The sequence below is a fragment of the Pristiophorus japonicus genome, chromosome 27, assembly GCF_044704955.1.
Source record: "Pristiophorus japonicus isolate sPriJap1 chromosome 27, sPriJap1.hap1, whole genome shotgun sequence".
Lineage (NCBI taxonomy): Eukaryota > Metazoa > Chordata > Chondrichthyes > Pristiophoridae > Pristiophorus > Pristiophorus japonicus.
Genome location: NC_092003.1, coordinates 9,832,301 through 9,846,928, shown reverse-complemented (window position 1 = coordinate 9,846,928; position 14,628 = coordinate 9,832,301). Strand labels below are relative to the sequence as shown.

At 46.3% G+C, this 14,628-nt stretch overlaps 1 protein-coding gene across 1 annotated transcript; it reads left to right on the top strand.

Annotated features, from left to right (window-relative positions):
* The first annotated feature begins 5,824 nt into the window (after positions 1 to 5,824).
* mrpl49 (mitochondrial ribosomal protein L49) lies at positions 5,825 to 14,407 on the top strand. The gene is made up of 4 exons (XM_070868256.1): positions 5,825 to 5,955; positions 7,002 to 7,161; positions 11,907 to 12,031; positions 14,098 to 14,407. The coding sequence occupies exons 1-4, from the start codon at positions 5,878 to 5,880 to the stop codon at positions 14,242 to 14,244; spliced, it is 510 nt and encodes a 169-aa protein (XP_070724357.1). The 5' UTR covers positions 5,825 to 5,877; the 3' UTR covers positions 14,245 to 14,407.
* Positions 14,408 to 14,628: the final 221 nt, after the last annotated feature.

The window sequence follows — 14,628 nt, the reverse complement described above, 5'->3', positions numbered from 1 at the left end:
ATGTGAGTCGTGGAAAAGTGAGATCAAATTAGCCAACGGGCTTTCTTTATCTGAATCCTGCTTGTGATATCCTGATATACCACAGCTGCCAGGAGTGTATGGTTTTTAGACTTTTTTAATTATTAATTCACGGGGGAGTTACTGTCCATCCATAATTGCCCTTGAGAAGGTGGTGGTGGTGAGCCGCTGCCTTGAACCACTGCAGTTTTTCGTAGTGGACTGAGTGACTTGAGGCCTAAGATGGGTTTTTCCAGTAGTTTCACAATCCCCATTACTGATACTAGCTTTTTTAAAATGTATTTAAATTCCACAACTGCCATGGTGGGATTTGATCTTGTGTCTCTGGATCATTAGTGCAGGCCTCTGGATTACTAGTCCAGTAACATAAACCACTGTACCCATTACTGTGACCTCCCTGATGGTCTCGGTGGGTCAGACTACGATAACATGACTCTAATGACCAGAATCATGATCTAAATCAGGAACTTCCAAGCTTTTTGCCTTTGTAGGTGCGTTGCGCTCGGACTCATGCGCCAAGTTTAAATTCATGTCCCCATTAAACTCCAGTTGCTGGTACAGGTGAAGCGACCGAAATCCGGAAACCTCGGCCGTTCCGGATTTCGGAATGTCTTTCCGACGTCCCGAATCCGGAAACGCCTGGGCCGAGGTGGTAGGGGAGGGGGAGAATTGGGCAGCGGCCAAGCGGGGGAGAGGTCCAGAGGCGGCCGAGGTAGGTCCAGAGGAGGTCCCGCGGTCGGACGAGGGAGGTCCCGCGGTCGGGCGAGGTCCAGCGAGGATTCCGGCTGACCCCGCCACGGATCGGCCCAGCGTCCGGATTCCGGAACATTCTGAATTTCGGGCTCTCAACCTGTACTAACAGATCCTGGTGTTCTGATTTATACACCGTGCTAAGACCAAATCTCCAAGGTCCTGGAAATTTACACAGGACAAGCCAATGAGTAAGAAATAAAAGGGCAAATGGGGCTGAGTTGCCTGTGCTTTGTGAGACAGATTGCCAGGACTTTAGAGAAGAGGGGTTGCTTGTGACCCATAGGCTGCAGTTTGGACAATCCCAGATATAAGTCACATTATCTGGACATGGTTTTTGCTCCCCCTAGGTGATGCATAATTCATCCTTTAATGTAGGACTTTTTCCCCAAACCCCTTACTGCATCCTTTTCCTCTGAGTGATAAGTCCTTCAGCCTTTTTTAGTTTTGTACTAATTGTATAATTACCCAAGCACTGGGTCCCTATCAACCGGATCGATACCAAACCTGCTTCTATCGTTCCAACTCAAAGGGGGTTACTTATTGTGATGAATTTTAGCTTTGATTGTAAGGTGTTTTTATTCCTCCTCCTCCTCTTCCTCCCCACAAGGTTCTTGCTGGGGTACAATTCCATGGGTTCTGGTAGCCTTTCAAAGAGACATGCATGCAGTGGAAAAGGTGCTGAGAAGAGTAACAAGACTGATCCCAAGTGTAAAGGGGATGAGTCACATGAAAACATTGGAGATGCTTATGTTCTACTGTCTAGAGAGAAGGTGGTTAGAGGGGGAGATATCTGATTAATGTATTTAAAGCATTAATTCGTATACATAGAGGTTACAACACAGAAACTGGCCCAACTGGTCCATGTTGGCATTTTCGCTCTGCACGAGCAAATAGTCCTAATCACATTTAGGTCTGTTCCCATATCCTGTCATTCCCTTTTTCTTATTCCACTTATCCAATTGAATCTTGAATGTTGACATCGTATCTTCTTCAACCACTAACCATGTAAGGGAATTCCAACCCCCCCCCCCCCCCCTCAGAGTTAAACCCACCCAGGCCAACAAGTCCTGGCTACAGGGACAAGAATTTGTTAGTGAATTCAAAACTGATCTTGGGATGACAAATATTTAGCATAATCTACTAAGTAAGGGAATGGAGTCGAAGCCATTGGGAGTGACGATCAGATTGGGATTGGCTGTAATGGACCACAGAGTCAAACCACCTGATCCTGTTGAGGTTGAAGTTCACGTGAAGAATGGGCACCAGGGCAAGGGGTGGTTGGGGTCGCCCACCAGCAAGGAGTCTATGTTTTGAGAGACCAGTAATTGGCAGGGACATCCTTGTTAATATTTAACCAGAAATCCAAATCCCCAAAATAAAGGAAGCAAGCAGGTTGGTCGATGGTAAATCCATTTTTCTTGCTGCACTGTTGTGCATTTCTAGCCTTTTCTCAGCACTCCCATTACTTCTCTTTATTTTGCCCACATCTAGAAGTGTTTAAATGAAAGCAATGCATTTTCTGCCTTTTTGAAATCATCAGGAAGTTTCGCATTGGTTTGAGTGCAGGTCAACATTGTTTTGTTACTATTTATGTGAAATTGTAAAGTTGCTGCACTGTAACTAGTCACTGTGTTCTGTGCTTTATTTCATGTTCATTTGCAATCATCCAAAGCTTCTTTCCTGAATGTGTTGACGACTTGCTTGGGTGCAGTTCCATGGTGCCAGTGGAATATGATCCCATGGGTGTCAGTTACCCTCTGAACTATGGATCCACAAGTGCCATCGCCCTCTGGTTTACAATCCCATGGGTGCCACTTGCCCTCGGCGGTGTGGCCCCATGGGTGCCAATCACACTCTCGGGTATATTCCCATGGGTGCCACTTGCCCTCTAGACCCGCAGGTGCCAGTCAGTGTGTGGTACCTTGCTGAAATGACTATTCATGTGTTGAACATGATGGCAGTGTAGTTTTCTATGGGGTGGGGCACAGTGAAGGAGGCTACACTGAGCCAAGCTGGTACTTGGAGAGTAAATGAGTGTCCCTGAGAGGGTAAATTTTACATGACCTCTATGGAAGAAGTGTCTTCTGTTCCATTCTGAAATAGGTAATCTGGAATTTGATCTGCTTAAAGGAGAGACTTTTTAGAACCTTTCTTCAGGAAATGAAATCATTGGGTAGAATCCATGATAGAGGAAACCATCAGCCTCGGGACTGTGAAGCGAGTATTATTGCAATAGTGGATAATCAAGGGGCTATAGGGAGGGAGGAACTTAATACAATCACTATCACTAATGAAGTAGTACTCGGTAAAATAATGGGACTAAAGGCGGACAAGTCCCCTGGACCTGATGGTTTACATCCTCGGGTCTTAAAAGAAGTGGATGCATTGGTTGTAATCTACCAAAATTCCCTGGATTCTAGGGCGGCCCCAGCGGATTGGAAAACCTAAAATGTAACTTCCCTATTTAAAAAAAGGAGGCAGACAAAAAGCAGTTAACTATAGATCAGTTAGCCTAACATCTGTCCATCTGTGCTGTCACCATTCTATGATTCTATAAAGCGTTTTGGAACGTCCTGAGGTGGGGAAATGGAAAGTCTATCTAGTCTCTCAGGTGAGGAACATTTGTTCAGAGTACAAATACACAAGTCACTTAAAAGTTGCGACGCAGGTTAGCAAGGCTATAAAAAAAGCAAACCAAGCGCTAGGGTTTATTTCTTAAGGTATTGAATTGAAAAGTAGGGAGGTTAGGCTAAACCTGTACTGAATCTTAGTTAGACCACACAGAGTACTGCCTACAATTCTGACTGTCATATTATAAAAAGGATATCGACGCACAGGAGAGGGTGCAGAGAAGATTTACAAGAATAATACCTGAAATGTGAGGGTATATCTATCAGGAAAGAATGAACAGGCTCGGACTCTTTACTCTTGGAGGGGAAAAAAGGCTGAGGGGTGACCTAATAGAGGTCTTTAAAATTATGAAAGGTTTTGATAGAGGGGATACAGAGAGAATGTTTCCACTTGTTCATTCTCAGGTGGATGTAAAAAATCCCATGGCCACTATTGGAAGAGCCAATATTGTCCTGAGGCCAATATTTATCTCTCAATCGACATCACTAAAACAGATGATCTGGGTCATTATCACATTGCTGTTTGTGGGAGCTTGCTGTGCATAAAGCGAATGCTTCCCACATTACAACACTGACCACACTCCAAAAGTACTCCATTGGCTGTAAAGTGCTTTGAGACCTCCAGTGGTCGTGAGAGGCGCTATATAAATGCAAGTCTTTCTTTCTTTGTGGGGAAGAGCATAACTAGAGGCCATCAAAATAAGATAGCAAGAAATCCATTTGGGAATTCAGGAGAAACTTCTTTACCCAGAGAGTGACGAGAATGTGGAACTCGCTACCACAGCGAACAGTATAGATGCATTACTTCTTCGGCAGTCCCCTGGAGTTGAGGATGAGGTTATCCACTTTGGTGGCAAAAACATGAAGGCAGAATATTATCTGAATGGCGGCAGATTAGGAAAAGGTGAGGTGCAGCGAGACCTGGGTGTCATGGTTCATCAGTCATTGAAAGTTGGCATGCAGGTACAGCAGGCGGTGAAGAAGGCAAATGGCATGTTGGCTTTCAGAGCTCGGGGATTTGAGTATAGGAGCAGGGAGGTCTTACTGCAGTTGTACAGGGCCTTGGTGAGTCCTCACCTGGAATATTGTGTTCAGTTTTGGTCTCCTAATCTGAGGAAGGACATTCTTGCTATTGAGGGAGTGCAGCGAAGGTTCACCAGACTGATTCCCGGGATGGCAGGACTGACATATGAGGAGAGACTGGATCGACTGGGCTTGTATTCACTGGAGTTTAGAAGAATGAGAGGGGATCTCATAGAAACACACAAAATTCTGACGGAATTGGACAGGTTAGATGCAGGAAGAATGTTCCCGATGTTGGGGGAAAAGTCCAGAACCAGGGGTCACAGTCTAAGGATAAGGGGTAAGCCATTTAGGACCGAGAAATTTCTTCACTCAGAGAATTGTGAACCTGTGGAATTCTCTACCACAGAAAGTTGTTAAGGCCAGTTTGTTAGATGTATTCAAAAGGGAGTTAGATGTGGCCCTTACGGCTAAAGGGATCACGGGGTACGGAGAGAAAGCAGGAATGGGGGTACTGAAGTTGAATGATCAGCCATGATCTTATCGAATGGCGGTGCAGGCTCGAAGGGCCGAATGGCCTGCTCCTGCACCTATTTTCGATGTTTCTGCACTAAACGGAGTTCTCCGGGTGACCGTCGAGACCCAATGTGGGACCGACAGTCTCGGTCACGGGTGGGGCAGAGGGTGGCTGGAGGGACGGGGTGGGCGAGGTGCTTGGGTTTGTCCTTCCGCCGTTTGCGCTCTGGCTTCCGCGCGCTCGCCCCGGGGGGGGGGGCGAAGAGACCCGAGGTGTTCGCCGCCTTCCCGGGTGGGTGGGTGCGTCCTCCTCCACTTTGGGTGGCCTTGGGCCGGGGATTCCCAGCTGCCAGTGGGGAATGTGCCATTTCCCACCCCCAAGAGGGTGACCGTGTAGCGTTTCCTCTGCCCACCTGAGGCTCGCTTGCCGTGTCGGAGCTCGGAGTTGAGTGCTTATTGCGGGAGTCGAGTATCGGGCATGCGGACGATGTGGCCCGGGCGTTTAAGTGGAGACAGGGCAAGGCCCCGAGGGAGAAGGGTTATGCTGATGGATTTAGATGAAGAAGGGGAGGAGGCTCGAGTCGAGCATAAACGCCGCCATTGGACTGGGATGGGTCGAACGGCCTGTTTCTGTGTTCTAAATAATATCTATGTCACGCTGTCGCCCAGCGCTGCTTTTCCTACCTTGCGTGGACTGACCGACAATCGCGTTTCCCTGAGCCGCACTCACGCATTTGGCGGGAAGGGGCTTCGAGCTGGAGAAGCACACAACAAAAAAGGATGCGAACCGTTACTGCGCAGGCGTAGAACATTCGAGACTGCGTCCCCGGCGCCTGACTGCGCTGTGACGTAGCCCCCCCCCCCGCGGCTCCGCGCGTGCGCACTTGGTAGTGGGGTGTGTGTGTGTGTGTGGGGGTGGGGGAAGAGCGCTCGCGCCATGGCGGTTGCTTGGCGCCGTTTGCTGAGGCTGTGCGCGCCGAGCCGGCGCCTGCCGTCCGCTTCTCCCCGCCTTCAGGTAACCCGGCCCGCGGCGCGCCTCTCTCTCTCTCTTGGGATAAGGGAGGAGAGGAGAGGAGGAAGGAAAGAAAGAAAGAAAGAAAGAAAGAAAGAAGGCGGCCGTTGCCGCATTTTCCTGACTGAAATTTGGAGAAGGAGGAGGAGGAGGAGGTTGGGAAGGTTGTCCCCGGGTCGTCAGCGGATAACGAGAGAACCCGGGATGGTTGGCGGGTGGGGGTGGAGGAAAGTCCTGGGTGTCCGTCGTCTGTCCCGTCCCCCGGTGAGGTGACGGGCGCCATGTCGGTAACTGTTGGACGGTCCCGAGGCCGGTGAAGCTGTGAGTGGCCATGCCGGTGTGAGGGGATCCACTGATACCATGCAGTGCCAGTGAGGGGTGCGGTGATGATCCAGTGAGGGGGTCCAGTGACGATGTCGGTGCCAGTGAGGGGGTCCAGTGACGATGTCTGTGCCAGTGAGGAGGTCCAGTGACGATGTCTGTGCCAGTGAGGGGGTCCAGTGACGATGTCGGTCCCTGTGAGGGGATCCAGTGGGGATGGCGGTGCCAGTGAAGGGTTAAATGCCGATGCCGGTGAGGGTTCCAGTGGCCATGTTAGTGCCAATGTGAGGCCAATTCACTAAATATATTCAAAAAGGAGTTAGATGAAGTCCTTACTACTAGGGGAATCAAGGGGTATGGTGAGAAAGCAGGAATGGGGTACTGAAGTTGCATGTTCAGCCATGAACTCATTGAATGGCGGTGCAGGCTAGAAGGGCCAAATGGCCTACTCCTGCACCTATTTTCTATGTTTCTATGTAGTGACCATGCTGTTGCCACTGAAGGGTTCAGTGGCGGTGCCATGGCACTGATTTTAATAGACAGAAGCGTAGAGTGCCCACAATTTTCCAATATGAACTGGTGGTAGCTGAAGTTTTCAGCCGGCGGTGCACACTCGGAGACAATTGCTCTCTCTGCTTAATCATAATGGCAAGCTCTGCATTATTTGTCCATGGCCCAGGTGCCCAGACCCCTTGGGTTCTGATCATGATGTTTTCATTCTTTCCTAGAACTACTCCAACTCTACAAGTTCTGATTCCAAATATCCAGAGATTGTGGAGTCGACAGAAGAATTTAAGTTTGTGGAGAGATTGATTCCACCCGCCACAGTGCCTGTTCCTCCGAAACATGACTGCTACCCAACTCCATCAGGATGGTGTCCACCTCGAGGTCCGTGTCATATCATAGCTGATCATCTCTCGCCACTTTCTGCATCACAGCCTTTCTATTTTTATTTTAACATTTACCACTATCATTGCTCTTCTGAACTTCATTTTGTATTCCTAACTGGCTCATGTCATCATCCCATGCATTCTTTCTGTACTCTGCATCATAGAAACATAGAAAATAGGTGCAGGAGTAGGCCATTCGGCCCTTCAAGCCTGCACCGCCATTCGATAAGATCATGGCTGATCATTCCTTCAGTACTCCTTTCCTGCTTTCTCTCCGTACCCCTTGATCCCCTTAACTGTAAGGGCCATATCTAACTCCCTCTTGAATATATCCAATGAACTGGCATCAACAACTCTCTGCGGCAGGGAATTCCACAGGTTAACAACTCTCGTGAGTGAAGAAGTTTCTCCTCATCTCAGTCCAAAACGGCCTGCCCCTTATCCTAAGACTGTGTCCCCTGGTTCTGAATTTCTCCAACATCGGGAACATTCTTCCCGCATCTAGCTAGTCTAGTCCAGTCAGAATCTTGTATGTTTCTATGAGCTCCCCTCTCATCCTTCTAAACTCAACTGAATAAAGGCCCAGTTGATCTAGTCTCTCCTCATATGTCAGTCCAGCCATCCCTGGAATCAGTCTGGTGAATCTTTGCTGCACTCCCTCAATAGCCAGAACGTCCTTCCTCAGATTAGAAGACCAAAACTGAACACAATATTCCAGGTGAGGCCTCACCAAGGCCCTGTACAACTGCAGCAAGACTTCCCTGCTCCTATACTCAAATCCCCTTGCTATGAAGGCCAACATACCATTTGCCTTCTTCACCGCCTGCTGTATCTGCATGCCAACTTTCAATGACTGATGAACTATGACACCCAGGTCTCGCTGTACTTCCCCATTTCCTAATCTGCCGCCATTCAGATAATATTCTGCCTTCGTGTTTTTGCCCCCAAAGTGGATAACCTCACATTTATCCACATTATACTGCATCTGCCATGTATTTGTCCACTCGCCTAACCTGTCCAAGTCGCCCTGCAGCCTCTTAGTGTCCTCCTCACAGATCACACCGCCACCAAGTTTAGTGTCATCTGCAAACTTGGAAATATTACACTCAATTCCATCATCTAAATCATTAATATATATTGTAAAGAGCTGGGGTCCGAGCACTGAGCCCTGCGGCACTCCACTAGTCACTGCCTGCCATTCTGAAAAGGACCCGTTAATCCCGACTCTGCTTCCTGTCTGCCAACCAGTTCTTTATCCACGTCAGTACATTACCCCCAATACCATGTGCTTTGATTTTGCACACCAATCTCTTGTGTGGGACCTTATCAAAAGCCTTTTGAAAGTCCAAATACACCACATCCACTGGTTCTCCCTTGTCCACCCTACTAGTTACAACCTCAAAAAATTCCAGAAGATTTGTCAAGCATGATTACCCTTTCATAAATCCATGCTGACTTGGACCAATCCTATCACTGCTCTCCAAATGCGCTGCTATTTCATCCTTAATGATCGATTCCAATATTTTCCCCACCACCGATGTCAGTCTAACTGGTCTATAATTACCCGTTTTCTCTCCCTCTTTTTTTAAAAAGTGGTGTTCCATTAGCAACCCTCCAGTCCATAGGAACTGATTCAGAGTCGATAGACTGTTCGAAAATTATCACCAATGCATCCACTATTTCTAGGGCCACTTCCTTAAGTATTCTGGGATGTAGACTATCAGGCCCTGGCGATTTATCGGCCTTCAACACTGTCAATTTCCCTAACATAATTTCCCGCCTAATAAGGATATCCTTCAGTTCCTCCTTCTCACTAGTCCTTCGGACCCCTAGTACATCGGGAAGGTTTATTTGTGTCTTCCTTTGTGAAGACAGAGCCAAAGTACTTGTTCAATTGATCTGCCATTTCTTTGTTCCCCATTATAAATTCACCCGAATCCGACGGCAAGGGACCCACGCTTGTCTTCAGTAATCTTTTTCTCTTCACATACCTATAGAAGCTTTTGCAGTCATTTTTTATGTTTCCGGCAAGCTTCCTCTCGTACTCTATTTTCCCCCTCTTAATTAAACCCTTTGTCCTCTGCTGTATTCTAAATTTCTCCCAGTCCTCTGGTTTGCTACTTTTTCTGGCAAATTTGTATGCCTCTTCCTTGGATTTAACACTATCCTTAATTTCCCTTGTTAGCCACGGTTGAGCCACCTTCCCCATTTTATTTTTACTCCAGACAGGGATGTACAATTGTTGAAGTTCATTCATATGATCTTTAAAGGTTTGCCATTGCCTATCTACCGTCAACCCTTTAAGTATCATTTGCCAGTCTGATCTAGCCAATTCGTGCCTCATACCATCAAAGTTACCTTTCCTTAAGTTCAGGACCCTAGTTTCTGAATTAACTTTGTCACTCTCCATCTTAATAAAGAATTCTACCATAGAATGGTCACTCTTTCCCAAGGGGCCTCGCACAACAAGATTGCTAATTAGTCCCTTCTCATTACACATTACACATCACCCAGTCTAGGATGGCCAGCTCTCGAGTTGGTTCCTCGACATATTGGTCTAGAAATCCATCCCTAATACACTCCAGGAAATCTTCCTCCACCGCATTGCTACCAGTTAGGTTAGCCCAATCAATATGTAGATTAAAGTCGCCCATGATTACTGCTGTACCTTTATTGCATACATCCCTTATTTGTTGTTTGATGCTGTCCCCAACCTTACTACTACTATGTGGTAGCCTGCACACAACTTCCACCAGCGTTTTCTGCCCTTTGGTATTCCGTAGCTCCACCCATACTGATTCCACATCATCCAAGCTAATGTCCTTCCTTACAATTGCACTAATTTCCTCTTTAACCAGCAACGCCACCCCTCCTCTTCCTTTCTGTCTATCCTTCCTAAATGTTGAATACCCCTGGATGTTGAGTTCCCAGCCTTGGTCACCCTGGAGCCATGTCTCCCTGATGCCAATCACATCATACTCGTTAACTGCTATCTGCGCAGTTAGTTCGTCCACCTTATTCCGAATACTCCTCGCATTGAGGCACAGAGCCTTTAGGCTTGACTTTTTAAACACACTTTGACCCTTTAGAATTCTGCTGTAAAGTGGCTATTTTTGTTTTTTGCCTTGGATTTCTCTGCCCTCCACTTTTACTATTCTCCTTTCTATCTTTTGCTTCTGTCTCTATTTTATTCCCCTCTGTCTCCCTGCATAGGTTCCCATCCCCATGGCATATTAGTTTAACTCCTCCCAAACAGCACTAGCAAACACTCCCCCTAGGACATTAGTTCCAGTCCTGCCCACCTCCCCCAGAACCGGTTCCAATGTCCCAGGAATGTTCCTATGTTGAAATTAAGACTCATCACACTGTTCCCACAGCTTCACCGTACCCTTTCTCAGTAATTTACTTCAGTACTATATCACTTTTCAATGCTCCTGTACACTGATGCAAGCCTTTCTGTACATCCTCTGCCATCCCTTCTCTGCTCCATTTTAGCAGTCTTCAATTGCCTCCCCCACTACTCTCTGGAATTGCCTCCCAAAATCCACCTGCCTCTCCACCTTTTAAAAACTTTCTCAAAATACTTCACTCCAACTAAGCTTTCTGTTGATCCTCATAACCTCTCCCTTCTTGGTTCACTGGCTGTTTTGAGAAGTGCCTTGCAATGTTTTCTACATTGGATCCCACATTAAACCATTCACTTTTCCTTCGCGCATAGTTTACAGACTTTTAAACCTCAAACTTGGCATCCCCTAACCATGGCCACTTGTTTTAGCTCATCTGCACCCCTTTACTGTTTCAGCCTTGTGGTTTCCTACACAGTGAGGTTTGGTCCTTCACTGAGATTTCGCAATCTTCCCCCCTCCATCCCTCTTTCTCCGCCCCCCTCCCCCCATCCCTCTCCCCCCCACCCCCCCCCATCCCTCTCCCCCCCACCCCCCCCATCCCTCTCCCCCCCACCCCCCCCATCCCTCTCCCCCCCACCCCCCCCATCCCTCTCCCCCCCACCCCCCCCATCCCTCTCCCCCCCCCCCCCCTTCCATTCCACCTCCCCCCCCCCCCCCTTCCAAACACCACCACCAACAAGAAACAGATGAATTATTGCTTTAGTAATAATGCTGAGAGGTACCAGGCTTGTGATAAAGACAATCAAGTTCAATCTGGGAGTTAAACAAAATGGCCGTGTTTCCATAGTGACTCCTTACATGGAGCTGGCCGGTCTGCTAGGGAACTCTGAGTGTCTCAAACAGTTAAATGTTTAGCTTCCTACTATGATTACTTATCAGTCTAACTCACTTGGCTTAAGTGAACTTTACCAGCTTTCTGTCTCCTCTACTTCTCTCCTGAAGACGTTGGGAGTATGGTTCTACAGTTCCTAATCCAAGCAGCAATTCTTCATGGGAGCAGTGAGTGTTGTAAGGCTGATCAACCATGGAGGACATTACAGCCGAGCCTGATCCTGTCCCCATCCGATGACCGCACACACGCACGCGCTCTCTAGTGGAGGTCACTAGATAGCATTCAGCAGTAGTAATGCTGGCTGATCTTCTCCCCTCCCAAGCCCAGGGACTGTTTTGAAAGGGCCAATTGTAGCACGCCGACTCTTGTCCCGGCTCAGATCCCTTGTCTAACTTAGCACAGACTTGCGACCTTCTGGTACCACACTGGGCAATGCCTAAACTCACTAAGTCTCTGGCGTTTACTCTAGCAAAAACATTGAATCAGTTTTTTAATTTTTCCCAGATCCACCTCCTGACTTGCCCTACATTGTCCGACGTTCCCGGATGTACAACCTCCCTGTTTATACAGATATCACCCATGGCAACAGGAAAATGACTGTCATACGAAAAATAGAAGGTGACATTTGGGTATGTGACCATTTTTGAGTTCTCTCATTAATTGTAACCTAGTAATATTAAAGCAACAATGCTGCTTGTGTAATTTGTAAAGATGTAAATGGTATCAAATATTCTAAAGATGAATCTATGTCTTTGTAAAACCCATGATGAATCCTCAGAGTCTCTATTTTCATTTGTTAGACAGCGCTGTCATTTTGTTAGATAGTGTAATCAGGATCTGAAATATTTCTGGTTCATTAAAAGCCCCAAATAGTGGGAATGTGTACAGTAGACTGATCAGCATTTGAAATAGTAAAGTAGGTTAATGTTTGAATATCACCCGTCATCAAAATTGGCCAGGTCAAGCTGGAGTGATGGGCCCCTGAGAGGAGAAAAGCTTACAGCTCAGGAGTTCAAGTTCAATAAATACTTTCTCAGATAATGGGGAATTATGGTCCATTAACACATCTTCAAATGATGGAAAGGGTTGTGATTTCAAAATGGTGGTGTTTAAGAGACAACAACAGGAAAGCCAAGGAGGTACCTCAAATTGTGGGTGCAGACTTGTGCAAAGTATTAAGGAAGCAGGACTCTGTTGCATTGCTCATGCACAGTTATCAGCAGATTCATACCTCCCATGCTTTGGGGAACGGCAGTGATTTTGGTGATGGCAGCATGTAGTGCAAAAAATGTCATTACAAATGTGGATAACCAGGCTGCCAGCCAAAAAAATTCTGACAATGAGCCAGCCTGCAGGAAAGACACTTGTTACATCTCAGTTTGCATTGCAATACTAACATTGAGGAGTTTCTCTTCCCCACCCCCACCCTAAACAAAAAGTCTGTTCCCGTGCTCCCTCCCACGATGTTATACTTTTGTTATCCCCATGTGACTGGGGTTGGTATTTGACAATATTTTTGGTCAAATTGGTTAAGTCTAATAACTTACCCAAGATAAGGAAAACGCAGTGTGGATTCTTCCATTTACCATGTTCACCTCCGACAGCTTCATATGAAGCCCAAATCGGTGTACAATACCACAACTGTGGCCTGATGTCTTGTTTAGATTCTTCTTCATAAACATTTCTTTGCTTTTGTATTCAATGTCCCTATAAATATAACCCAGCAGCCTTATTTGTTGTGCTTTTATGTTTTTCCATCTGCGATCCTGCTTCTAAAGGTCTGAGACCCTGCATTTCCATTCTTGTGTTCCAGTGAGAATGTTACAATTTAGAATATATTTCCATTCTCTATCCTTCCCCTTGTATTTACATTGAACTGTATTTGCTACCTATCTACCCGCCCATATCAACCTGCCTATATCCTTTTTCAGGCCCACAATTTTGTATTGTCAGCAAACTTTGATACAATTTCTTCTATGCCCATGTCCAGATCACCTATATACATGGAGAAAAGAGATCTTTATTGACCACCACTGGCTATATCTTGCTAATTTGAGAACCATCCATTTACACAATTCTCTGTCTGCATTTTGTTCCTCAGGCATCCCTTTATCTATGCTGCCACTTTATCTTTAATATCATGGACCTGAATCTTCCCAGCATGTGTCATTTTATCGAATTCTGTTTGAAAGTGGAATTGCACCGTCATTATTCCATTCCTTCTGTCTGTGCGGAGTAATTTCCTCAAAGAACCAGTAAATAGCACATGGTATTGCTGGCTATCTCTTGATAAATATGTTTTTATTTTTTGAGGTGTGTGTGTACATACATACATACATGACAGAGCGAGACTTTAGAAACGTGCTCTACAAAGCCGCATAGAGGCCTGATCCTGCAACTACATTGTGATAGCTGACGTAGCAAAATTGAATGGAAAATGTTGGCTTAGCAATTGAGAATGATAACCGGAAGTAAGGTCTGTGGACAAGAATTGCACACCAACACAGGATTTTTATAATATACAAATTGGAATAACTTAATCGAGCATGAATGTCCCATTTAAAAACTGTATTGACTGTTCCAGATGAGCCTTTTTTTAAAGTTCACTAATGTTATCCCTATGTTGCACAGCTAGCTGGTAAATGGTCTGGATTCTGCATTTTTAACCCCTGTGGTGCTCTCTTGCCCTCTTCAGATGTTCGAGAAGGACCTGAAAGAATTCCTCAGACAGATTGCAGGCAAGACGCCACTTACTCAGGTTAATGAGGTCACAATGAGCCTCCGGGTCAAAGGTTACTTCGACAAAGAACTGAAATCATGGCTGTTGGAGAAGGGGTTCTAAGTCTGTCACTGGATTCATCAGTCATGTCTAAAAGGTTTGATTCTGCTCACTAGAAGGTGCTTTCTTAAAAAACATTGTACCCGAACCATTGATAAATCTTCGCTGTGATGATGTGTATTGATCAAATTGCAGATCGGTCCATTAAAGTGCGAGCTTGTTCCGATCCCCTCCCCAGCATGTCATTTTTTGTTGCAACAAAAGGTACTTACTGGATAACTGATCATTGAGAAGCTACTCAGTGCAAGCTGGTCAAGTCCAGACTGGAGACATCGCCACAGTATGTGAGCAAAATGTCAGCCACCTCAACGTGAAACCATAGGATAGAAATCGGCTTCAACCCTTTTGAAGGTTGAAGGAAGTCAGTGAGTGGATATGGAGAACTTT

Coding starts and splice junctions, on each gene's coding strand:
- mrpl49 (XM_070868256.1), top strand. CDS start 5,878: ATGGCGGTTGCTTGGCGCCGTTTGCTGAGGCTGTGCGCGCCGAGCCGG. Junction 7,162..11,906: donor AGGATGGTGTCCACCTCGAG/GTCCGTGTCATA, acceptor AATTTTTCCCAG/ATCCACCTCCTGACTTGCCC. Junction 12,032..14,097: donor AAATAGAAGGTGACATTTGG/GTATGTGACCAT, acceptor TGCCCTCTTCAG/ATGTTCGAGAAGGACCTGAA.